The sequence below is a fragment of the Coregonus lavaretus genome (genome assembly GCF_964263955.1).
Source record: "Coregonus lavaretus genome assembly, chromosome: 5".
NCBI classification, from domain to species: Eukaryota; Metazoa; Chordata; class Actinopteri; order Salmoniformes; family Salmonidae; genus Coregonus; species Coregonus lavaretus.
Genome location: NC_139992.1, coordinates 4797299 through 4823963, shown reverse-complemented (window position 1 = coordinate 4823963; position 26665 = coordinate 4797299). Strand labels below are relative to the sequence as shown.

The following is a 26665-nucleotide window of genomic DNA, read 5'->3' as shown; positions in this document are numbered from 1 at the left end:
AGTGAAGACCGTATGGGCGTGATATGAGCTGGTCCTCAGCTTACCCGGTCTAAAATCTGAGATCCACTCCTCATTGATGACCTTGTGGAGATGGGGCAGAATCCTCATGACCTCACCACGCCCCGGGTGCTCACCACGATGTTGCTGCCCACAGCATTCAGCACGTCAATAGATTCTGTCTTCCTGTGAGGAGAGAAAGGTTAGTTGATAACCACCGAGGTCTATATACTACTACTTGGACTCTATTCCAAGAGCCAGCTTCTACTGTATGCACCACAGTGTAAAGCACATGCCTGGTCTCCCAGGGACAGGAAGTGAAGGCATACGGCTTGGAAGTCAATGCTCCCACAGGGCATATGTCAATCACATTCCCAGACAGCGCCGACATGAATGAATCTTCTCCACATGAATGCCGATCTGCAGGTCTTTCCCCCCTGCCAGTGGTCCCCAGATCCTCCACACCTGCAATCTCACTGGCGAAGCTACAAATGGGGAAAACATTATTTAGGACATAGATGTCTGTTCACGTTTGAACTTCTTGGTAATAAGGTGTTGCCTTCTATAATGAACGCTTCCATGGTGGACCATACTATGATTACTAGCCTGACTCACCAAACACTGTGGGTGCACTGGATACGCCGGGTCATGATGATCTTGATGAGGGGACCGATGTTCCTGTCCTCCACGGCTCTCTCGCTCTCTAAGAAGCGGCTCCGGTCACTGCCAAACTTCACGGACTGGTCCTGTACAGTCTTCACGCAATGGAAACATGTTCCTTTTAGAAGTCCAATGCCAAAAACCTCACTGCAAGTCCCTCCCACAGGCTGAACCATCATCATGACTAACCTCTAAATGAGGCTTAGAAGCTTTAGGAAAACAATGATGTTATGATTTTACCTGAAGGTCACATTCTTTCCCCCCGGTCACAGGTTGGGCAGCCTAAAGGGTGTTTGGCCAACAGGAACTCCATCACACCCTGGTTATCAGAAGAAAAAGTAATGAAAAACACTGTAATACTGGTGATGATGGCCAAATAAGGAGGTAATGCAAACATCACTATAGAGAAACAGGCTATCAAAGGGATGAGGTGTTTGCAGGTGATTATACCTACCTAGCTTTCCTTGTCTTGTCAGAGTCAGTTAAAATGTTCCGACCCTCCATGACTGGCGTGGCGCATGCTGACACTGGCTGAGAAGAGATGTGGTCATATCAGAGTAAGACCGTGAGAGTGTACATCATAAACAAGGGTACCAGAACATGCCAGACATTTAGAAACCATTAATAAGATAACACGAAAGCACATACCTTTTGGAGCTTTCTCAATCTCCTCGCGACACATCCGTCCGACACTTGCCTGTAACTGACAGGCGCTCACGGTAACAGAAGCGAGGAATCTGCACTCCCACCTTTTCACACGCCTAAAACAAAATATCAACTCATTTTTACGAAGCCTGATTTTATTGCCGAAGCAATTACTATCTAAAAAAAAAAAAATTGGACAAGATGTTCTATTCTATAGTCAAATACAGTGAGTAGAGCCCCCCTGTTCCCCGAAGCGCTGTGGTTCCTGATTCCACCATGAGTGGCTTCCCATCCACACACACCTCCACCAGGTCACTGGCTGCTGCTGTAGCTGCAGACGACAAACCCCACATCGTCCTTGTATCCAAAAAAAATCACCCTGCATCTCACACAATGACATTTACTTTATCAGTATCCCCAGTACATCATGCATCAGTTAAATGTGAAGTGCACCATCACAATAAAAGGCAGTCTTAACAAACCACCTGCACTAAATTGAAAAATAATAATCATCCATAGACTTAAAACAGGGTAAGGAAACCAATGTTTAATTTTGTAATTTGGGTGAACTCTCTCTTTAAGGGAGAATGGTGTTTTATTGTCATTTCAGTGTAGCATATGGGTAAATCCATTTAAATTCAATAACAAATATTTTTTTAACATGTATTTAACCCCTAATGTTGGCGCTAAACAGTCTCCATATATACAGTACCAGTCAAAAGTTTGGACACATTCAAGGGTTTTTCTTTATTTGTACTATTTTCTACATTGTAGAATAATAGTGAAGACATCAAAACTATGAAATGACACATATGGAATCATGTAGTAACAAAAAAAAAAAGTGTTAAACTAATCAAAATATATTTTATATATTTGAGATTCTTCAAATAGCCACCCTTTGCCTTGATGACAGCTTTGCACACTTGGCATTCTCTCAACAGCTTCACGAGGAATGCTTTTCCAACAGTCTTGAAGGAGTTCCCACATATGCTGAGCACTTGTTGGCTGCTTTTCCTTCACTCTGCTTTCCAACTCATCCCAAACCATCTCAATTGGGTTGATGTTGGGTGATTGTGGAGGCCAGGTCATCTGATGCAGCACTCCATCACTCTCCTTGGTCAAATAGCCCTTACACAGCCTGGAGGTGTGTTTTGGGTCAATGTCCTGCTGAAAAACAAATGATAGTCCCACTAAGCGCAAAAAGCAGCTGGGATGGCGTATCGCTGCAGAATGCTGTGGTAGCCATGCTGGTTAAGTGTGCCTTGAATTCTAAATAAATCACTGACAGTGTCACCAGGAAAGCACCCCCACACCATCACACCTCCTCCTCCATGCTTCACGGTGGGAACCACACATGCGGAGAGCATCCGTTCACCTAATCTGAGTCTCACAAAGACACGGCGGTTGGAACCAAAAATCTCAAATTTGGACTCATCAGACCAAAGGACAGATTTCCATCGGTCTAATGTCCATTGCTCGTGTTTCTTGGCCCAAGCAAGTCTCTTCTTCTTATTGGTGTCCTTTAGTTGTGGTTTCTTTGCAGCAATTCGACCATGAAGGCCTGATTCACGCAGTCTCCTCTGATGTTGAGATGTGTCTGTTACTTGAACTCTGTGAAGCATTTATTTGGGCTGCAATCTGAGGTGCAGTTAACTCTAATGAACTTATCCTCTGCAGCAAAGGTAACTCTGGGTCTTCCTTTCCTGTGGCAGTCCTCATGAGAGCCAGTTTCATCATAGCGCTTGATGGTTTTTGCGACTGCACTTCTTGAAAATTTCCGTATTGACTGACCTTCATCTCTTAAAGTAATGATGGACTGTCGTTTCTCTTTGCTTATTTGAGCTTCTTGCCATAATATGGACTTGGTCTTTTACCAAATAGGGCTATCTTCTGTATACCACCCTACCTTGTCACAACACAACTGATTGGCTCAAACGCATTAAGGAAAGAAATTCCACAAATTAACTTTTAACAAGGCACACCTGATAATTGAAATGCATTCCAGGTGACTACCTCATGAAGCTGGTTGAGAGAATGCCAAGAGTGTGCAAAACTGTCATCAAGGCAAAGGGTGGCTACTCTGAAGAATCTCAAATATAAAACAAATGTATGATTTGTTTAACACTTTTTTGGTGATTCCATATGATTCCATATGTGTTATTTCATAGTTTCGATGTCTTCACTATTATTCTACAATGTAGAAAATAGTAAAAAATTACGAAAAACCCTGGAATGAGTAGGTGTGTCCAAACTTGTGACTGGTACTGTAAATGACAGCTGAAAAGTACCAGTGGTCTGTCTTTGGCCCCAAGTGAGAGCAGGTCCCCCGGCTCCATGGCCCAGTAAAACCGGGTGCGGGTTGTGGGTAAACACTGGGGTAAATCCTGCATGGATTGGTAAATTGGTAAATGCACTGACATTGTTGGAGACTGTAGAGTGAGCAACTCCTGAGAGACGCAACATGATGCTGAACAATATAATAAATGCACAGCTAGCTAGCTAAGCGAATAAGTAAAAAGCTGGTTTCATCAACAAAGTTGTCATTTAGAAAATACAATCACTCCCATGTTGGCAAGCAGCATCACCTGACATTTCTGTATAAAGATAGCTAGCTATAGTTCCCTTTATAGGATAACGTGTTACAACTAGCTAGCATCTGTCTTTGGCATCTAGCTGTCTCTCCCTAGTTTAGGCAGGAATAAGAAGATTATGTAAATAGTTAGCTATAAGTAGCTAAAACACGTGAATCACTTGCATACGGAAGCCACGTAGCTAACAGTTGCGTATACACGATACAAAACGCTTGCAATGCATAATTTTTTCGCCACGACCACTCTGACCATCCCATGACCATCGTGGCTAGGCTACGCTAACGTAGCTAGCCAATACATATTTTTACAACCATCAAACTTCACGGCGCCGCCGGTACTACATAATACGTTAGTTCTGATGGTTTTCAAAACATCTTCAAATATCACATTGCCCTTATACTTTAGAGATTCTACGTACACACGAGAGCTGTCATTGCGAGTCCTTACCATGCCACTGTCACTCCAGCCTCCGTAGTAGTGGCGCCTCAACGATCACCGCTGACTGCGCGCTTTCTCTATTCCGCTGCGTCACTATTTGACCGTCCCCATTTCATGTACCCTTTAATGTAGCGCATAATGTTGCTGTCTAACAGTGTTAGGGAAACTACTCTGAAAAATATCGTTTACCAAGATACCAATGACTTCACACTGGAAGAAGTTACTAAAGTTAATTTGAAAAAGTAGTTCACTACATCCAAACTACTTCCTGAAAAAAAATGTCATATGTAAATCTAAAATGTCAGACTACAAATCGCAAGAATATCTGGAATGTAGCCTATTAAACAAACAAACAAAAAACGATGTTTCAAGTGAGAATTAAGCAGTTCTGATCCCGAAAAAGAAAGGAAATGATTGACCTACTTCCCCCATAGTTTATTTTTGCAAAAAATAATATTGTGTAGTTCCAGTAGTTATCTACACCACTACATGGCAAAAAAGGAATTAACAACTGAAAACATTACCTAGATTTGTATTTAGTTCAACTTCCACCAAGCAAGCTACTGGAAAATGTAATTCAATTACTAGTTGAACTACATGTAGTTTACTCCTCCCCAACACTGCTATCTAATCAATAAATTGCCATATCTCTATGAATGCATTATCTACCAATAAAGTGAACACAGCTACTCAACAATAAACATTTTAGTATTTTTAAGTAAACACAGCTACTCGACAATAAATATTTTAGTCGTTTTTTAATCTGTAAATTAGTCTACTGGTAATTTCTTTGCATATCATGTGAGAGAATTTCAGACATCCTCACTGGCTGAGCAATTAATTTCCATCAATGACAATGACAATTTCCATTCACTGAGATGCAATTGATTATAAAACGTCTTTTCATTCCTATCTCTATTCAATTCAAATTGTGCCAAAATCTCAGATTAAATGTCCAAAAACCTTAACCTGGTTTCATTCATTCCAAATAAATGTTCAACAACACCATCCATTTGGCAGTTAAATTAATCTGAATCAAATGTCAATAGCCCACTTTTCCAAGCATTGTGTCAAAATGTTGACTGAAGAAATGGGGGTGATTAATACAAGAATGACACAGTTGATGTTCTCTGAGGCCATGGTCCCAGATGTGGACTTTACTCAACCAAACTCAACTCATCTGGGTTTGTTTGCTGTGGGGGTTTTGGCAATAACAGGAAATAGCTGCATTTACATTGACAACAACTGGGCTGAACTTCAGGAAACCAGCAGTTAGGACTAATTTATATATTGTTTAAGTTTTATTGTCACGTGCACAAGTACAGCGAAAAGCCTTTATTGGAAATGCACATCTCTCGCTAGCTATACATGAATCGGTGTAAGGTATTCATGTCTTGTGTGTTCTGCTTTGATCAACTATGCGTGTAGTATTTTTATGCCATCCTCAGTGTATTATAACCTTAATTGAGGTTACAGACAATATCCTGTTGGTCCTGTTAGATTGAGCACCACTCTATACACAGTGCCTTGCAAAAGTATTCATCCCCCTTGGCGTTTTTCCTATTTTGTTCCATTACAACCTGTAATTTAAATTGATTTTTATTTGGATTTCATGTAATGGACATACACAAAATAGTCCAAATTGGTGAAGCGAAATGAAAAAATAACTTGTTTTAAAAAATTCAAAAAAATAAACAACTGAAAAGTGGTGTGTGCATATGTATTCACCCCCTTTGCTATGAAGCCCCTAAATAAGATCTGGTGCAACCAATTACCTTCAGAAGTCACATAATTAGTTAAATAAAGTCCACCTGTGTGCAATCTAAGTGTCACATGATCTGTCACATGATCTCAGTATATATACACATGTTCTGAAAGGCCCCAGAGTCTGCAACCACCAAGCAAGCGGCACCATGAAGACCAAGGAGCTCTCCAAACAGGTCAGGGACAAAGTTGTGGAGAAGCACAGATCAGGGTTGGGTTATAAAAAAATATCCGGAACTTTGAACATCCCACGGAGCACCAATGGAAAGAATATGGCACCACAACAAACCTGCCAAGAGAGGGCCGCCCACCAAAACTCACAGACCAGGCAATGAGGGCATTAATCAGAGAGGCAACAAAGAGACCAAAGATAACCCTGAAGGAGCTGCAAAGCTCCACAGCGGAGATTGGAGTATCTGTCCATAGGACCACTTTAAGCCGTACACTCCACAGAGCTGGGCTTTACGGAAGAGTGGCCAGAAAAAAGCCATTGCTTCAAGAAAAAAATAAGCAAACACGTTTGGTGTTCGCCAAAAAGCATGTGGGAGACTCCCCAAACATATGGAAGAAGGTACTCTGGTCAGATGAGACTAAAATTGAGCTTTTTGGCCATCAAGGAAAATGCTATGTCTGGCGCAAACCCAACACCTCTCATCACCCTGAGAACACCATCCCCACAGTGAAGCATGGTGGTGGCAGCATCATGCTGTGGGGAGGTTTTTCATTGGCAGGGACTGGGAAACTGGTCAGAATTGAAGGAATGATGGATGGCGCTAAATACAGGGAAATTCTTGAGGCAAACCTGTTTCAGTCTTCCAGAGATTTGAGACTGGGTTCACCTTCCAGCAGGACAATGACCCTAAGCATACTGCTAAAGCAACACTTGAGTGGTTTAAGGGGAAACATTTAAATGTCTTGAAATGGCCTAGTCAAAGCCCAGACCTCAATCCAATTGAGAATCTGTGGTATGACTTAAATATTGCTGTAGACCAGCAGAACCCATCCAACTTGAAGGAGCTGGAGCAGTTTTGCCTTGAAGAATGGGCAAAAATCCCAGTGGCTAGATGTGCCAAGCTTATAGAGACATACCCGAAGAGACTTGCAGCTGTAATTGTTGCAAAAGTTGGCTGTACAAAGTATTGACTCTGGGGGGGTGAATAGTTATGCACGCTCAAGTTTTCAGTTTTTTTGTCTTATTTCTTGTTTGTTTCCCCTTTAAAATTATTTTGCATCTTCAAAGTGGTAGGCATGTTGGGTAAATCAAATGATACAAACCGCCCAAAAATCCATTTTAATTTCAGGTTGTAAGGCAACAAAATAGGAAAAATGCCAAGGGGCGGCGAATACTTTCGCAAGCCACTATAGTGGCACTGTATAACACAGAAGCAATACATATTAAAACGCACTTACAATAAAGAGAAGGGACTGGATTCATTGTTTATTCCTTTGACTGAAGTATATTAGAATTAACAAATCAATTGCATTGCAAATTTCCCTCATAGATTACAAATTCCCACAAAAATCCCACACAGTGAAAGACAATGTGAACACTATTAGAAAATGTCATGTAAACATAGAGATTCATTTATACACCTAATATAATTAGAAGAAGAAAAAACGGCCTAATAGAATTTGTCTCTTGTGTATAACAGAAAACACTACAACAGAAAATCAACTTGTAATGGAAAACTTTTCAACATAATATGAAAGAGAAGCCCTAAATTCCCATCAGGGTTAAACTTGGATTTGTTTGAAGACCGAAATCTAAATACAAAAGTGTTTATGAAAATGGTAGATCTGCTTCTAATAACTCTTGTTCCTGAGGCTGCCTCCTTTCCTGTTTGTCTTTGGGGTAATTAGGATCAGATAATTTTTTCAAATCATTAAAGTTGCCTGTTTTCCCATGTGCAAGTTATACTTTTAGCGCAAGTCTTTACTCAGGTTTTCCTCTGAGGGCAATTTATAGTCAACAGAAGTTGGCACTGGAAGTAATTACAGCTTGGAAGTATCCAACTCAAACAACTAGCATAAATGTTACACTGAAGTAGAATATAAAATAAGTCACATCTGGACTAAAATAATGTTCAGGCTGGCTCTTTAAAGGTCAAATAGCAGTTTATTTTGGTTTCTGCTATAGGTAACTGTGGGATTAGTCGATGATTCTGTGGGCTCCTCTGGAGGACTGATGTCTGCTGCAGACAATGATTCAGTTGCAGAGATGGACTGGCTGAGCTCCCGCAGAGAACTCTTTGTGATGTCCAGACACGAGCGCTTCAGGAGCCGGCGAACCTTTTTGCCCACCAGCATGTAGAGGAGGGGGTTGACGCAGCTGTTGAAAAAGGCTAAGCTAGTGGCAAGAGGAAAGCCGGTCTTCAGAACGTCATGTAGGTACAGTGAGGAGTGCATGGAAAGCTCCATTAAACTAAAGGTATGGAACGGTGCCCAGCACAAAAAGAAGGCCAGAATGACAGCGGAAACTGTCTTAGAAAAGCTAGACAGGTACACAGAATCGTCAGACTGGTGGACTTTGATTACCAGGAGAATTCCAGTCACACAGATGGCACTGAAGGGCAGTAGGAATCCCACTGCGGTACGGACGACCACCAACGTAATGTGTCTCACAGCAGCTGTATGTCCATCCTGGACATTGAAGTTGTTGAAGCACACCACCCGGTCACGTAAACTCATAGTGTCACGGAATATCAAGGTGGGGAGGCTCAGTAGAGCAGATACCCCCCACACACAGCCACATACGACCCAGGCTCGCCACACACTGCGACACCGCTGAGACCAGCTAAGGTGGACCAATGAGACATACCTGTCTAGACTGAGCATCATGAGGAAGAGCACACTGGCGTACATGTTCATCACAGACACAAACGAGTTTAGCTTACACATGACCAGCCCAAAGGACCAGTGGAAGTCTCGAAGCACGTAGTCGATGGAGAAGGGTAAAAAGAGCACAAACACAAAATCTGCTATAGCCATGTTCAGCAACCATATACTGTTCACTGTCCGTTTGCTTTTAAATGCCGTCACCCATATGACTATTCCATTTCCAGTGACACCGAGCACAAATGAAATACTATACATGACTATGGATATGATGTGCATAGCCTCCTTCTGGGAGTATCCATCTCTGACTTCTTCTTCTTCTTCGAAGTCTCCATACTCCAGATAATCGTAGGTGTAATTGCCATAGTCCTCCATGGATTCTTCCGTTGCTGCAACACTACCACCTTTGTAAGCAGGGGTCCTGCAAGAATGAGAAAGCGTTAAGATACACCCTTTCAATATGTGGATTTTCAGTAAAACTTTATAAGTTGTTCCTGTACTAGTGTAGGTTAGAAACACTAATTACTTATGTTAACACTATGTTGTTAATTACTGTGTAACTGCACAAGTATAAGTGGTCCTCTGTAGCTCAGCTGGTAGAGCACAGCGCTTGTAACGCCAAGGTAGTGGGTTCGATCCCCGGGACCACCCATACACAAAAATGTATGCACGCACGACTGTAAGTCGCTTTGGATAAAAGCGTCTGCTAAATGGCATATATATATAAAAACTTAATACATGTTACCAGATTTTCTGTCAAACAGATAGCCTACTGTTTTGTCATAATAGCCCATAATGTTTTTATATAATAGATTCTCACCCAAATGCCCCTGCACTTATTTGACACAAATGTCCTTGTAAGTATCCCGGTCACAGTTCCTTCAGTTGTTTTAAAAGTGAGATTGTAAATTACAGCTGGGTTGGTCCTTATCCTGGAAGAGAGTGTCATCATTAGTAAGCCAACTACAAACAGAGGGGACGTGGAGTACACGTACACACACACACACACACACACACACACACACACACAGTCTTGCGCAGCTAACCTTGTGGGGACATACAATTCAGTCCCATTCAAAATCCTATTTTCCCTAACCCCTAACCCCAAACCTAACCCTAACCCTAACCCTTACCCTTACCCTAACCCTAACCCTAACCCTAACCCTAACCCTAATCCAAAAACCTAACCTTAACCCTAACCCTAAACCTAAACCTAGCCCCTAACTCTAATTCTAACCCTAACACTAATTCTAACCTTAACCCTAAACCCCCTAGAAATAGAATTTGACCTTGCGGGGACCAACAAAATGTCCCCAGTTGGTCAAATTTTTATTGTTTACTATTCTTGTGGGGACTTCTGGTCCCCACAAGTATAGTTAACATGCTAAATCATGACATCATCCTGCTTGTCTGTTTCTTATGGTCATTCAAACTTGTGACAGGAAACCTCCAACCTACACAAATGTGTACAACAGGGTCTCCTCAGTCTCAGTTCCTCTAACTTTGCCTTGAAGGTCTATGGTCAGATAAACTGACGGCAACATACACAATCTTCCATGTAAATGTTGGCCTAATAAAAATGTATTTTGTATTAAAATAATTTGCCACACGATACAGTATGTGAGCTATGAAACTACTACTAACATAGAAATGCGTGGACTGGGCGTATTCTATAAAAATACAGATAACTCTGATTGATCAGAAAAAAAACAGCATCTGATATTTTGCGGATGCTGTCCATTTTCCTATGCGTTATCCAACAGCCACGACAGCTTAGTCTACTTACACAGTAGCCTATATACATACCTTCCAGTCGCTGAATGTTACTATGTCCTGCCAATCCTCTCCGAGTCGGAATCACCCAAAAGAAAAACTTTCAGAAGTTAAGCAGCGTAAAAGTAGTTAAGCTACCCACTACGGCAACTGCCAATACTTTACCATTTGTCTCACTCAATGATATGTTTCATGGAAATTCCAAACTCCATCCCTATTTTATTACTGCGGATGGCGTATAGTTCCTGTTCGGGTATATTCGTTAGTCTGTGCTGTGCATAAAACCCGTTACACCGTAATACATATTGGAGGAGTTGTGTTGGTGTCCAGTGGGCGCGTCCACTGACGCGTCACTTGCGCTGTATGAGAATGAGGAACATTTCGAATACTGTGGTAAAGGAATGCCTTGCGTAAGATTATACAATCGATATACTTGTAGTCTGTCAAAAAAGATCGCATGATTTATATAACAGGTCAGGACGGATTTCCGACTGGTTGACCACTGGTAATCAAATCTCAGAGGTTCCTAGCACCAGCCTATAAAGGAACATTTATACAACCTAAACAACCAACATGATTTACTGCAGTATAGCACATTATATAGGAGAAGCTCAATATACCGAGTCTAAATCAGTCTAAATCAAAAACACATAAAAATAAGTAACCCTGGTCATCAGGAATAATTTCACACAGTTGGACCCATACATTCTCTGGACTGGACTTGCTGGGCGCTGTCTTAAAAACATGATTGAAATACAGCCTTCTGTGAGGATTTCCTTGACTGCTCAAAAGAGTGCCGTGGACATGAAATCTGAAGGTGCCACGTGTTTTATGCAAAGCTTTATCAAATATTTAAAACACAGAAACGCAGGCAATCATTGACATTGATTGTGTCCTTTGAACTACAGCCTTAGCGAAGCAGACATACTCTCCCACTAGCTCCGATCGTATAGGATCTGTGTGTGGGTGGGAACCTGTATTGCACACAATTACCCAAGAAGGCCAAGATGATTGACAAAACAATAAAATCATTCCCATCAAAATAGCTCTTCAGCTGTTATGATGCTTATCAATGTGAGTTTAGACAGAGATAGGCACTGTGGTGCAGAACACAGTAAAATACTAATAATCAGCCTTCAAAATACATAGGCCATACACATTATCCTACCCACCATATCACAAAACTGCTCACTATTTATTTTGACCATGTAAAATATAGTGAGAATCAGGATATACATTACATGACCTTATACGCTGTAGTACATTAATGCAGTAGGTAATGGGAAGCAGTTCAAGCAGATGATCTGGGATGTGGGATGCCGGGCTATCTTCCCTGTGAAAAGCATCTGCATGTACTTTAAAGCTCGTGCAGGAGCCTGTGCTATGTGCGCGCGGGAAACCGGGGGATTTATATTGAATTGTAAGACACAGTACTTGCGCGGATGCAGCATAAGTAGGAGTCTGCCCGTTGAGTTCGAGTGGCTGGCCACCGCCTTCCATTCGCCCCGCTCCGGTTGCTGCAGGAGTCCTCTCCACCACTGACTGGATATATGAAGAATTTCCCGTAAACGACATTTCCCCGGCTGTAATGGACCGGAAGCTAATTACTGCGTTGACGTGTTGATATACAGATATTTAAAATATCAAATATGAATCATGCATTTGATATTTCTGGCAAATTTGCTCGTGAGCATCCTTGCATCCGGGCTCCATTCATCCATAGCATCAGTTGGTATGTACCCTACTGCATGTTCTTAGCCCAATCAGAACGGTATCAGTTACATCTAATAACTTGCATGCTTCTTTGTGTCATTATCTGATAGATATGATAGATATGTTGTTTTTTCTCGCTGTGCTGTTTCTATTTTGAGACGGAACTCTCCGGTCCGGAGGACAAGTCTTTTTAAGTGACGGTGAGAGAGGGGGCTCAGTATCTTTTGTTCAGGTTATGAACATGAAATATATCTAAATGAACCTGTGACGAATGTTTGACATTAACTCCTTTTAACTCTAGGTCTACCATTTTGTCCAGTTATTAGTACCTCAACGAAGATCAAAACACCTTTATAAACTGCTGATACTTGAGACATGATTTACCAGCATTGACCTTATCAAGGCACTCATTTATTATGTTATGAATTGAACTGTGCTATTTCCAATAGTAGAATAATATTCAACAAAACATAAAGTAGTCTACCCAGTCTGTCATATTCAATTCATATTTTTCATTTTGTTGAAGACAAGTAGAGATTTATGTAATGGAATTTCACATTATTTTGAGTTTTTATAATTGTGTATTTCATTGTAAGCATAGCATTTTTATGGGAATCCCCAGGTAAATTTTTTAGGTAGACTTTGAACATTTTATGTCATAGCTTACTGCCATACTCTGTCATACTCAAATGGTCCGAATACACAACATTATACAGCAAGATGCACTTCGCTCTCTCCCCTCTGTGTCCTGGAGGAATGGTGAAGTCATGAACACTTCCTGCAGTAGCAGCAATTGTTTACGTGATTAGATTATGATTGACAGGCTTCCTTATGTGGGGGGGGCTATGCAGAGTGCAGACTGACATGCTCGGGTGGTGGTGGGATATCTCCTCTTCTGCACTTTCTCAAGGAGGAGAGAATGAGGTGGTGGAGAGGGACGCAGCGCCATTATTGTTGGAGCGAGAGGCAACTGCAGCAGCGGCCACAGACAACACAAGTCACCATGCGGCTGAGCATGAGATCATCTACCCCTCTCGGCTCATCTACTACCTGAAGGAGGACTCGGAGAGCACCTACCATGACTTGGACACCCGGGCTAGGAACCAGGCCACAGAGGGCCATGACCAGGTGTGACAACATACCAGACTGATATGCATATGGGATGGGCATCCTATTAGAGCCCCAGAGTGCGGTGGGGGGGTTATACTTGTCGGTGGAAGTACACTTGTCCATGTTGGCACACTGGATGAAGTAAACTGATGAATGGGTATACTTTGATTGAAATGATAGGCTAGATGGAGTCATCAATGAGAGCGTTGTCTCGCTCTTTCCTCCCTCTGCTCCTACGTGATGAGGGCGACGCCCTATTTTACTTGATATGCAAGGGATTCTTTCTTAACTTGGCTTGGCAGTGAAGTTGGCATGCCATTCCTTACAGTCATTAAAGTTGCAATTGCTCAATGTAATACCCATGGCTATAATATTCTATTTATATGGCAATTAACTAATAATAATAATAATAATAATACATTTAATTTATATAGCGCTATAACTACTCTTACCATTACCAAGGGTGACCATTCTCCCAATACACCTACAATTAGAAAGGAAAACATCCTGATAAGAAGTGAAAACAGTGACCTGTGTTTTCACAGTGACGTGTTTAACATTCTGTCTGTCCCACAGGCAGTCCACCTTGCCCAAGCCAGTTTCCAGTTAGAGGCCTTTGGCTCCAGATTTATACTGGACCTAACGTTAAACAAGTAAGTGCTTTTATATACCTTAAACCTCACTGTTCTTACTCAATACAGTTTGGTTAGCGGGCTGATATTTTAAGCTTATGAGATAGGCATGGGTATTTGCTAACGGTCGCTGGTTCTAATCCCCGAGCCGACTAGGTGAAAAATCTGTCGATGTGCCCTTGAGCAAGGCACTTAACCCTAATTGCTCCTGTAAATGTAAATCTAACAGTGACGAAGATGGGAATTTAGGTGTTGCCCTGCTCTTGGTTTTTGACGTTTTTTCAGCAGAGACGTCTTTTTATATGAACGTAAGGAGTCATTTTCTGAACAGTCTTCCATTTTGAACCAGATCCAGTTTGTGGAACACATCCAACTACAGTTTCTGTCGTCAAGGTCATGCTTACAACAGTAGACACGTTGTATGGCCGCCGGGCAAGACTCATTGATACGGAGAGCACCATGTTGGGCCGGGTGGGACATCTTTAAATCAAAAGTGACAGGCCCCATGATTCCCGGGAGTTGTATGTGACTTTGTTCACTAGTAATGAGGTGTATTATATGTCAGGTGAATGATTCATGCAGGACCTCACGTAGATAATATAGTCTGTGCTATGGCGATTGAACAGGTCATCTTGAGAGAGAGAGACTGCCTGTTTGCCTCATCACTGGTAGACTTCATATTGTGTCCACTATCAGTCTTCTCAGCGCTGTCACATGAAGAACATTACCTCCTATGACCGTGAACATACATTATGGTGTGAGATGACTATAACAAGCCAAATGAACACCTATAGAATGAGCATGGCAAATGCATTGTCTTTTCAAGTGAATAGAGGAATAGAGGAATGGGGAAGCTTGGAGTCTCATGGCAGTCATCGACCACTGAAGGTAGCGTGGTCTGATGACCACTGAAGGTGGCGTGGTCTGATAACCATGTAAAGGTAGCGTGGTCTGATGACCATGTGAAAGTAGCGTGGTCTGATGACCATGTGAAGGTAGTGTGGTCTGATGACCATGTGAAGGTAGCGTGGTCTGATGACCATGTGAAGGTAGCGTGGTCTGATGACCATGTGAAGGTAGTGTGGTCTGATGACCATGTGAAGGTAGCATGGTCTGATAACCACGTGAAGGTAGCGTGGTCTGATGACCATGTGATGGTAGCATGGTCTGATGACCATGTGAAGGTAGTGTGGTCTGATGACCATGTGAAGGTAGCATGGTCTGATGACCATGTGAAGATAGCATGGTCTGATAACCATGTGAAGGTAGCATGGTCTGATGACCATGTGAAAGTAGCGTGGTCTGATGACCATGTGAAGGTAACATGGTCTGATGACCATGTGAAGGTAGCGTGGTCTGATGACCATGTGAAAGTAGCGTGGTCTGATGACCATGTGAAGATAGCGTGGTCTGATGACCATGTGAAAGTAACATGGTCTGATGACCATGTGAAGGAAGCGTGGTCTGATGACCATGTGAAGGTAGCGTGGTCTGATGACCATGTGAAGTTAGCGTGGTCTGATGACCACTGAAGGTAGCGTGGTCTAATAACCACTGAAGGTAGCGTGGTCTGATGACCATGTGAAAGTAGCGTGGTCTGATGACCATGTGAAGGTAACATGGTCTGATAGCCATGTAAAGGTAGCGTGGTCTGATGACCATGTGAAAGTAGCGTGGTCTGATGACCATGTGAAGATAACATGGTCTGATGACCATGTGAAGGTAGCATAGTCTGATGACCACTGAAGGTAGCGTGGTCTGATGACCATGTGAAGGTAGTGTGGTTTGATTACCACTGAAGGTAGCGTGACCTGATGACCATGTGAAGGTAGCGTGGTTTGATGACCACTGAAGGTAACGTGGTCTGATGACCATGTGAAGGTAGCGTGGTTTGATTACCACTGAAGGTAGCGTGGTCTGATGACCATGTGAAGGTAGCGTGGTTTGATGACCACTGAAGGTAGCATGGTCTGATGACCATGTGAAGTTAGCGTGGTCTGATGACCACCTAAGTTAGTGTGGTCTGATGACCATGTGAAGGTAGCGTGGTCTGATGACCATGTGAAGATAGCGTGGTCTTATGGCCATGTGAAGGTAGCGTGGTCTGATGACCATGTGAAGGTAACGTGGTCTGATGACCATGTGAAGGTAACGTGGTCTGATGACCAGGTGAAGGTAGCGTGGGCTGATGACCATGTGAAGGTAAAGTGGTCTGATGACCACTGAAGATAGCGTGGTCTGATGACCATGTGAAGGTAGCGTGGTCTGATGACCACTGAAGGTAGCGTGGTCTGATGACCACGTGAAGGTAGTGTGGTCTGATGACCACTAAAGGTAGCATGGTCTGATGATGGTAGCGTGGTTTGATGACCATGTGAAGTTAGCGTGGTTTGATGACCACTGAAGATAGCGTGGTTTGATGACCATGTGAAAGTAACGTGGTCTGATGACCATGTGAAGGTAGCGTGGTCTGATGAACCACTGAAGGTAGCATGGTTTGATGACCATGTGAAGGTAACGTGGTCTGATGACCATGTGAAGGATGGCAGTAGAGATGCGGGAGGTGGTCATGTTGACCAATGCTGTCAGAGGAGGAGGTTTGATGTTCCTGGTTGCCAGGGGCCAGATGCTGGCGCTCTGTTTGGAGACTGTTGACCATGGGCTCATGGTGCCTTAATCACTGTCATTCCAGAGGGAGTAGGGATTGTGGTAGCTAATAGCCATGTAATCTAGAACCTTGCAGCTGGGTGTATAGATTAGCACCTGGCCCTCACATACTAACTCACGGACACACACACACACACACATACACACACACACACACATACACACACACATACACACACATGCACAGACACACATGCACAGACACAGTAAACTACAGCAGGAAGCATAGTGTTTAAGCAAGAGCACAAGTGTTTTTGATCAGACAATAATTAGACAACAACCTGGGTGGCAGGGCGGCAGGTAGCCTAGTGGTTAAGAGCGTTGGGCCAGTAACCGAAAGGTCGCTGGTTTGAATCCCTGAGCCGACTAGTTGAAAAATCTGTCGATGTGCCCTTGAGTAAGGCACTTAATCCTGATTGGTCCTGTAAGTCGCTCTGGATAAGAGCGTCTGCTAAATGACTAAAATGCAGAAGTGAAGAGAAGCTGTGCGTTGTGACCAGATCCTATGATGTTTTCATTGTTTGTGAGTGAGCTTACTTTGGTGCATGCCTTTTTGGTCTGTGTCTATGGGCAGGATGAATTGTGCTCGCTGTTGTAGCTGCGACAGTGCTGATCTAAATATAGATAGGTCTGCAGCCCTCCAATGGGCACAACGTCTACCCCCTGCTCACTGCTCCTCTCACTATTGCACCTGGAGAACATCTTTTCAGCATAATGGAGTTTATTATTCTTAAAGGGATAGTTCAACGAAATTACAAAATGACATATTGGGTTTCTTTCCCTGTAAGCATTTGTGGCACAAATCCCCATTCAAGTCATGGTACCGATATTAGCATTTGTTCGTGCATCATGTTCAAATCATCTATAAGTGGCATTGTTGAGCTTCACAATCAATTTGAGATACTTTCGGATGATGTGGACATGATGCGCGAAAAATGCTAATATTGGTATCATGACTTGAATGGGATTTGTGCCACAAATGCTTAAATGTTAGCATTTGGAAACAGTGTCAGGGAAATAAAACCAAAGCATGGATTGCTGTCATACCTTGTCCATAGACTTAAAACAGGGTAAGGAAACCAATGTTTAATTTTGTAATTTGTGTGAACTATCTCTTTAAGGGAGAATGGTGTTTTATTGTCATTACAGTGTAGCATATGGGTAAATCCATTTGAATTCAATCACTATTTGACTGCACCCCTTTTGATTTGAACGAAACCTTCCATACATATTTGCCCATCGTAGTAGTGCTCAGAAAGTGACTTTCATGAGATAAAGGTGCTCAAAGTTGACCTATTTTGTATACCCCACAGTACCATGATTTGATTTTTGATTTGATGTATTGGGATCTGAGAGCTATAAGAAAGATCAGGAAACATTTGTTATAAAAGAAAAAAAAAAACATGTATTTAACCCCCTATTGTTGGCACTATAGCTTAGTGGGTAAGAGCGTTGTGCCAGTAACCGAAAGGTCGCTGGTTCTAATCCCTGAGCCGACTAGGTGAAAAATCTGTTGATGTGCCCTTAAGCAAGGCACTTAACCCTAATTGCTCCTGTAAGTCGCTCTGGATAAGAGCGTCTGCTAAATGACTAAAATGTAAATGTAAATGTAAACAGTCTCCATATATACAGTACCAGTCAAAAGTTTGGACACATTCAAGGGTTTTTCTTTATTTGTACTATTTTCTACATTGTAGAATAATAGTGAAGACATCAAAACTACGAAATAACACATATGGAATCATGTAGTAACCAAAAAAGTGTTAAACAAATATATATATAAAAAATATATTTTATATTTGAGATTCTTCAAATAGCCACCCTTTGCCTTGATGACAGCTTTGCACACTCTTGGCATTCTCTCAACCAGCTTCACCTGGAATGCTTTTCCAACAGTCTTGAAGGAGTTCCCACATGCTGAGCACTTGTTGGCTGCTTCTCCTTCACTCTGCCGTCCGACTCATCCCAAACCATCTCAATTGGGTTGAGGTCAGGGGATTGTGGAGGCCAGGTCATCTGATGCTGCACTCCATCACTCTCCTTCTTGGTCAAATAGCCCTTACACAGCCTGGAGGTGTGTTGGGTCATTGTCCTGTTGAAAAACAAATGATAGTCCCACTAAGCCCAAACCAGATGGGATGGCGTATCGCTGCAGAATGCTGTGGCAGCTATGCTGGTTAAGTGTGCCTTGAATTCTAAATAAATCACAGACAGTGTCATCAGCAAAGAACCCTCACACCATAACACCTCCTCCATGCTTTACGGTGGGAACTACACATGCGGAGATCATCCGTTCACCCACACCGCGTCTCACAAAAACACGGCGGTTTGAACCAAAAATCTCCAATTTGGACTCCAGACCAAAGGACAAATTTCCACCGGTATAATGTCCATTGCTCGTGTTCTCATGCTAGTCGGAACTAGGAAACTCTGAAATATCCAACTTGCTAATTGGTTGTAGTTATATGCCGTGTTCAACCACTTAGCAAGTCGGAAATGTCTGAAATTCCTAGTTCCGACCAGTACGTGAACGCGGTATTAGGCGCACATGTGGTGACGGTTTTAGGGCGGTATATATTTAAATTAGTTAAGATGACAAGACCCTACCATTGGTGTATTACATTTCCAGCTTTATGTGACGTTGCATAAATCCTTGGTAATGCCTGCCTCCTGAATCCAAGTGTTTGACACAGGGGGAGAGGACCAGTAACTTTATAATCAAACTTTATCAATGTACCAGCTACAGTCATTTTTCATACTTGGGTCACCCTACCTTGAACTGGTTTCATCACCTTTAAACGTCAATTATCCAAAAACAGGTAAACTCTGATTTTTTCCATATTTGCATGTGTTGTAGCTTATATTTTGTAGCAAATATGTTGTACCTATTTTACATCATCTGAGGTTTTTGTGTTGTGCATGCCATCGGGTGTCATCTATTGGCTGATAAATAAATAAAAATAAAATGTCAACGTCAACTTTCAAATGGTACTACAAAGATGGTTGGAGGTCCACACATCAGAGAATTGTGACTTGAATTGTAATATCTGTGGTAATATCTGTGGTTGTAAATGATACTGCCAATCCTCCATAGGAAACCTATTGAAATCATAGAAATCTAGATATAGTAGAATAGACGTTACCATTTAAGTTGACGTTCGACGGTGGGTGGACCGGCGATTCAATACTGTGATTGTATTGCGATTTCGATGTTCCAAACATATTGCTCACTATATGTCTGCTGCAGAGGGGCAAGAGAGAGCCATGAGAAAATGAGTTTTGATCAGACAAGGACATAAAGGTGCTGAAAACAAATTGGCTCCCAATTTACACTGAACAAAAAATATAAACACAACATGCAACAATTTCAAAGATCTTACTGAGTTACAGTTCATATAAGGAAAATCAGTCAATTTAAATAAATTAATGAGGCCCTAATCTATGGATTTCACATGACTGGCAATACAGATATGCATCTGTTGGTCACAGATACCTTTTTTTTAAATGTAGGGGCGTGGATCAGAAAACCAGTCGGTATCTGGTGTGACCACTATTTGTCTCATGCAGCGCGACACATCTCCTTCTCATAGAGTTGATCAGGCTGTTGATTGTGGCCTGTGGAATGTTGTCCTACTCCTCTTCAATGGCTGTGCGAAGTGGCTGGATATTGGTGGGAACTGGAACATGCTGTTGTACAGGTGATCCAGAGCATCCCAAACATGCTCAATGGGTGACATGTCTGGTGAGTATGCAGGCCATGGAAGAACTGGGACATTTTCAGCTTCCAGGAATTGTGTACAGATCCTTCTGACATGGGCTGTGCATTATCATGCTGAAACATGAGGTGATGGCGGCGGATGAATGGCACAACAATGGGCCTCAGGATCTCGTCACAGTATCTCTGTGCATTCAAATTGCCATTGATAAAATGTAATTGTGTTCGTTGTCCATAGCTTATGCCTGCCCATACCGTAACCCCACTTCCACCATGGGCACTCTGTTCACAACATTGACATCAGAAAACCGCTCGCCCGCACGACGCCATCTGCCCGGTACAGTTGAAACTGGGATTCATGCGTGAAGAGCACACTTCTCCTGCGTGCCAGTGGCCATCGAAGGTGAGCATTTGCCCACTGAAGTTGGTTACGACGCCAAACTGCAGTCAGGTCAAGACCCTAGTTAGGACAACGAGCACATGGATGAGCTTACCTGAGACGGTTTCTGACAGTTTGTGCAGAAATTCTTCGGTTATGCAAACCCACAGTTTCATCAGCTGTCCAGGTGGTTGGTCTCAGGGGCTCCCGCAGGTGAAGAAGCCGGAAGTGGAGGTCCTTGGCTGGTGTGGTTACATGTGGTCTGCGGTTGTGAGGCCGGTGGGATGTACTGCCAAATTCTCTAAAATGACGTTGGAGGAGGCTTATGGTAGAGAAATTAACATTCAATTCTCTGGCAACAGCTCTGGTGGACATTCCTGCAGTCAGTATGCCAATTGCACGCGCCCTCAACATTTTTGACATCTGTGGCATTGTGTTGTGTGACAAAACTGCACATTTTAAAGTGGTCTTTTATTGTCCCCAGCACAAGGTGCACCTGTGTAATGATCATGCTGTTTAATCAGCTTCTTGATATGCCACACCTGTCAGGTGGATGGATTACCTTGGCAAAGGAGAAATGGTCACTAACAGGGATGTAAATACATTTGTGCACAACATTTGAGAGAAATAAGCTTTTGTGCGTATGGAACATTTCTGGGATCTTTTATTTCAGCTCATGAAACATGGGACCAACACTTTACATGTTGCGTTTATATTTTTGTTCAGTGTAAAAAGAAGATGGAGAACAAGCTATGAAGGAACAATACTGGAGTTTTGGTGCAGGTGCAGCCAACTAGCACAAAAATAATATTGCGATATTGTCAAAACGATATAATCCCGATATGTAACTGTATCGATTTTTCCCCCCATCACTTGCAAACATGTATGGAACGTTTTGTTTAAATCAAAAGGGATGCTGTCAAAAAGTGATTGAATTTAAATGGATTTATCCAATATAGTTTCCATAGAAACCAGATGGTTTATTGTAGATTGAGTATTTAATAGGCTCATAATACCTCTGTGTTTTAATAAGCATTGATCTGGGACTGCTTCAGTCATTCAGTGTGTCTGGGTCTGGCTGCAGAACTGTACGTCTTGTCCTCCCTCTCCCAGAGCATCACTATTCAATTCTGAGCAGAGCTGATTATTTCCATGTGTCAGAGACAAAGCAATGGCAGCATCATGTGTCAGTGAATTTGGGCTGGAGCTGGTCCAGAACCTCCTGCAGTTTCTGGTCCACCCCCTCACTGCATTGTCAGTCTCCTGTGGACTCAAAGACCTCAGGCAAGGACTCCTCCTTAGCCCCACACACACTGGCTGCACATTGTACATTGTGACATGTACTTCCTCCGGCCTCCCTTCTCCACACACTGCCCTCACTCACTCACACACACACACATACACACACACACACACACACACACACACACACACACACACACACACACACACACACACACACACACACACACACACACACACACACACACACACACACACACACACACACACACACTTCTGTGCATTCCACTGCTCCAGCCCTCCAGACTCTGCAATGCTTCTCTCTCTCTCTCTCTCTCTCTCTCTCTCTCTCTCTCTCTCTCTCTCTCTCTCTCTCTCTCTCTCTCTCTCTCTCTCTCTCTCTCTCTCTCTCTCTCTCTCTCTCTCTCTCTCTCTCTCTCTCTCTCTCTCTCTCTCTCAATGTAAGGTATTTATTGGCATGGGAAACATATGTTTACATTGCCAAAGCAAGTGAAATAGATAATGAACGAAAGTGAAATAAACAATAAAAAAGTAACAGTAAACATTACACTCACAAAAGTTCCAAAAGAATAAAGACATTTCAAGTGTTAAATTATGTCTATATATGTTGTAACGATGTGCAAATAGTTAAAGTACAAAAGGGAAAATAAATAAACATAAATATAGGTTGTATTTACAATGGTGTTTGTTCTTCACTGGTTGCCCTTTTCTTGTGGCAACAGGTCACAAATCTTGCTGCTGTGATTGCACACTGTGGTATTTCACCCAATAGATATGGGAGTTTATTAAAATTGGGTTTGTTTTCGAATTCTTTGTCGGTCTGTGTAATCTGAGAGAAATATGTGTCTCTAATATGGTCATACATTTGGCAGGAGGTTAGGAAGTGCAGCTCAGTTTCCACCTCATTTTATGGGCAGTGTGCACATAGCCTGTCTTCTCTTGAGAGCCAGGTCTGCCTTCGGCAGCCTTTCTAAATAGCAAGGCTATGCTCACTGAGTCTGTACATAGTCAAAGCTATCCTTAAGTTTGGGTCAGTCACAGTGGTCAGGTATTCTGCCACTGTGCACTCTCTGTTTAGGGCCAAATAGCATTCTAGTTTGCTCTGTTTTTTTGTTAATCCTTTCCAATGTGTCAAGTCATTCTCTTTTTGTTTTCTCATGACTTGGTTGGGTCTAATTGTGTTGCTGTCCTGGGGCTCTGTTGGGGTCTGTTTGTGTTTGTGAACAGAGCCCCATGACCAGCTTGCTTAGGGGACTCTTCTCCAGGTCCATCTTTCTGTAGGTGATGGCTTTGTTATGGAAGGTTTGGGAATCGCTTCCTTTTAGGTGGTTGTAGAATTTAACGGCTCTTTTCTGGATTTTGATAATTAGCGGATATCGGCCTAATTCTGCTCTGCATGCATTATTTTGTGTTTTACGTTGTACACAGAGGATATTTTTGCAGAATCCTGCATACAGAGTCTCAATTTGGTGTTTGTCCCATTTTGTGAATTCTTGGTTGGTGAGCGTACCCCAGACCTCACAACCATAAAAGGCAATGGGTTCTATAACTGATTCAAGTATTTTTAGCCAGATCCTAACTGGTATGTCAAATGTTATGTTCCTTTTGATGGCATTGAAGGCCCTTCTGCGCCTTGTCTCGCAGATCGTTCACAGCTTTGTGGAATTTACCTGTGGCGCTGATGTTTAGGCCGAGGTATGTATAGTTTTTTGTGTGCTCTAGGGCAACGGTGTCTAGATGGAATTTGTATTCGTGGTCCTGGTCAACTGGACCTTTTTTGGAACACCATTATTTTGGTCTTACTGAGATTTACTGTCAGGGCCCAGGTCTGACAGAATCTGTGCAGAAGATCTACAGTGAGGGGAAAAAAGTATTTGATCCCCTGCTGATTTTGTACGTTTGCCCACTGACAAAGACATGATCAGTCTATCATTTTAATGGTAGGTTTATTTGAACAGTGAGAGACAGAATAACAACAACAAAATCCAGGAAAATGCATGTCAAAAATGTTATTAATTGATATGCATTTTAATGAGGGAAATAAGTATTTGACCCCTCTGCAAAACATGACTTAGTACTTGGTGGCAAAACCCTTGTTGGCAATAAGACGTTTCTTGTAGTTGGCCACCAGGTTTGCACACATCTCAGGAGGGATTTTGTTCCACTCCTCTTTGCAGATCTTCTCCAAGTCATTAAGGTTTTGAGGCTGACGTTTGGCAACTCGAACCTTCAGCTCCCTCCACAGATTTTCTATGGGATTAAGGTCTGGAGACTGGCTAGGCCACTCCAGGACCTTAATGTGCTTCTTCTTGAGCCACTCCTTTGTTGCCTTGGCCATGTGTTTTGGGTCATTGTCATGCTGGAATACCCATCCACGACCCATTTTCAATGCCCTGGCTGAGGGAAGGAGGTTCTCACTCAAGATTTGACGGTACATGGCCCCGTCCATCGTCCCTTTGATGCGGTGAAGTTGTCCTGTCCCCTTAGCAGAAAAACACCCCCAAAGCATAATGTTTCCACCTCCATGTTTGACGGTGGGGATGGTGTTCTTGGGGTCATAGGCAGCATTCCTCCTCTAAACACGGCGAGTTGAGTTGATGCCAAAGAGCTCGATTTTGGTCTCATCTGACCACAACACTTTCACCCAGTTCTCCTCTGAATCATTCAGATGTTCATTGGCAAACTTCAGACGGCCCTGTATATGTGCTTTCTTGAGCAGGGAGACCTTGCGGGCGCTGCAGGATTTCAGTCCTTCACGGCGTAGTGTGTTACCAATTGTTTTCTTGGTGACTATGGTCCCAGCTACCTTGAGATCATTGACAAGATCCTCCCGTGTAGTTTTGGGCTGATTCCTCACCGTTCTCATAATCATTGCAACTCCACGAGGTGAGATCTTGCATGGAGCCCCAGATATTTCTTCTATGTTTCTTCCATTTGCGAATAATCGCACCAACTGTTGTCACCTCACCAAGCTGCTTGGCGATGGTCTTGTAGCCCATTCCAGCCTTGTGTAGATCTACAATCTTGTCCCTGACATCCTTGGAGAGCTCTTTGGTCTTGGCCATGGTGGAGAGTTTGGAATCTGATTGATTGATTGCTTCTGTGGACAGGTGTCTTTTATACAGGTAACAAGCTGAGATTACGAGCACTCCCTTTAAGAGTGTGCTCCTAATCTCAGCTTGTTACCTGTATAAAAGACACCTGGGAGCCAGAAATCTTTCTGATTGAGAGGGGGTCAAATACTTATTTCCCTCATTAAAATGCAAATCAATGTATAACATTTTTTGACATGCATTTTTCTGGATTTTGTTGTTGTTATTCTGTCTCTCACTGTTCAAATAAACCTACCATTAAAATGATAGACCGATCATTTCTTTGTCAGTGGGCAAACGTACAAAATCAAATACTTTTTTCCCCTCACTGTGGGTGCTGCTGTATGCCCTCCGTGGTTGGGGACAGAAGCACCAGATCATCAGCAAACAGTAGACATTTGACTTCAGATTCTAGTAGGGTGAGACCGGGTGCTGCAGACTGTTCTAGTGCCCTCACCAATTCGTTGATATATATGTTGAAGAGGGTGGGGCTTAAGCTGCATTCCTGTCTCACCCCCCGGCCCTGTGGAAAGAAATGTGTGTGTTTTCTGCCAATTTTAACCGTACACTTGTTGTTTGTGTACATGGATTTTATAATGTCGTATGTTTTCCCCCAACACAACTTTCAATCAATTTGTATAGCAGACCCTCATGCCAAATTCAGTCTAAAGCTTTTTTGAAATCAATAAAGCATGAGAAGACTTTGCCTTTGTTTGTTTGTCAATTAGGGTGTGCAGGGTGAATACGTGGTCTGTCGTACGGTAATTTGGTAAAAAGCCAATTTGACATTTGCTCAGTACATTGTTTTCACTGAGGAAATGAACTAGTCTGCTGTTAATGATAATGCAGAGGATTTTCCCAAGGTTGCTGTTGACGCATATCCCACGGTAGTTATTGGGGTCAAATTTGTCTCCACTTTTGTGGATTGGGGTGATCAGTCCTTGGTTCCAGATGTTGGGGAAGATGCCAGAGCTAAGGATGATGTTAAAGAGTTTAAGTATAGCTAATTGAAATTTGTGGTCTGTATATTTTATCATTTCATTGAGGATACCATCAACACCACAGGACTTTTAGGGTTGGAGGGTTTGTATTTTATCCTGTAGTTCATTCAATGTAATTGGAGAATCCAGTGGGTTCTGGTAGTCTTTAATAGTTGATTCTAAGATTTGCATTTGATCATGTATATTTTTTTGCTGTTTGTTCTCTGTTATAGGGCCAAAAAGATTGGAGAAGTGGTTTACCCATACATCTCCGTTTTGGATAGATAGCTCTTCGTGTTGTTGTTTGTTTAGTGTTTTCCAATTTTCCCAGAAGTGGTTAGAGTCTATGGATTCTTCAATTACATTGAGCTGATTTCTGACATGCTGTTCCTTCTTTTTCCGTAGTGTATT

The 26665-nt window shown here is 42.5% G+C and overlaps 1 protein-coding gene and 1 long non-coding RNA gene across 2 annotated transcripts; both read right to left on the bottom strand.

The window, feature by feature from the left end:
• Window positions 1-50: 50 nt before the first annotated feature.
• LOC311129874 lies at window positions 51-1476 on the bottom strand. The gene is made up of 5 exons (XR_014613319.1): window positions 1306-1476; window positions 1112-1188; window positions 898-976; window positions 613-752; window positions 51-482 (listed from the first exon to the last, which is right to left on the bottom strand). It is a non-coding gene; the product is annotated as an uncharacterized lncRNA (long non-coding RNA).
• A 6044-nt stretch (window positions 1477-7520) lies between these two features.
• LOC311128920 (chemerin-like receptor 2) lies at window positions 7521-10927 on the bottom strand. The gene is made up of 3 exons (XM_084161155.1): window positions 10737-10927; window positions 9751-9862; window positions 7521-9351 (listed from the first exon to the last, which is right to left on the bottom strand). Exon 3 carries the CDS (start codon window positions 9303-9305, stop codon window positions 8193-8195), a length of 1113 nt encoding a protein of 370 aa, XP_084017281.1. The 5' UTR covers window positions 9306-9351; window positions 9751-9862; window positions 10737-10927; the 3' UTR covers window positions 7521-8192.
• Between the last annotated feature and the right edge of the window lie 15738 nt (window positions 10928-26665).

Bases quoted from the DNA above. Each gene is read 5' to 3' on its own strand.
- LOC311128920 (XM_084161155.1), bottom strand. From the start codon at position 9,305: ATGGAGGACTATGGCAATTACACCTACGATTATCTGGAGTATGGAGAC.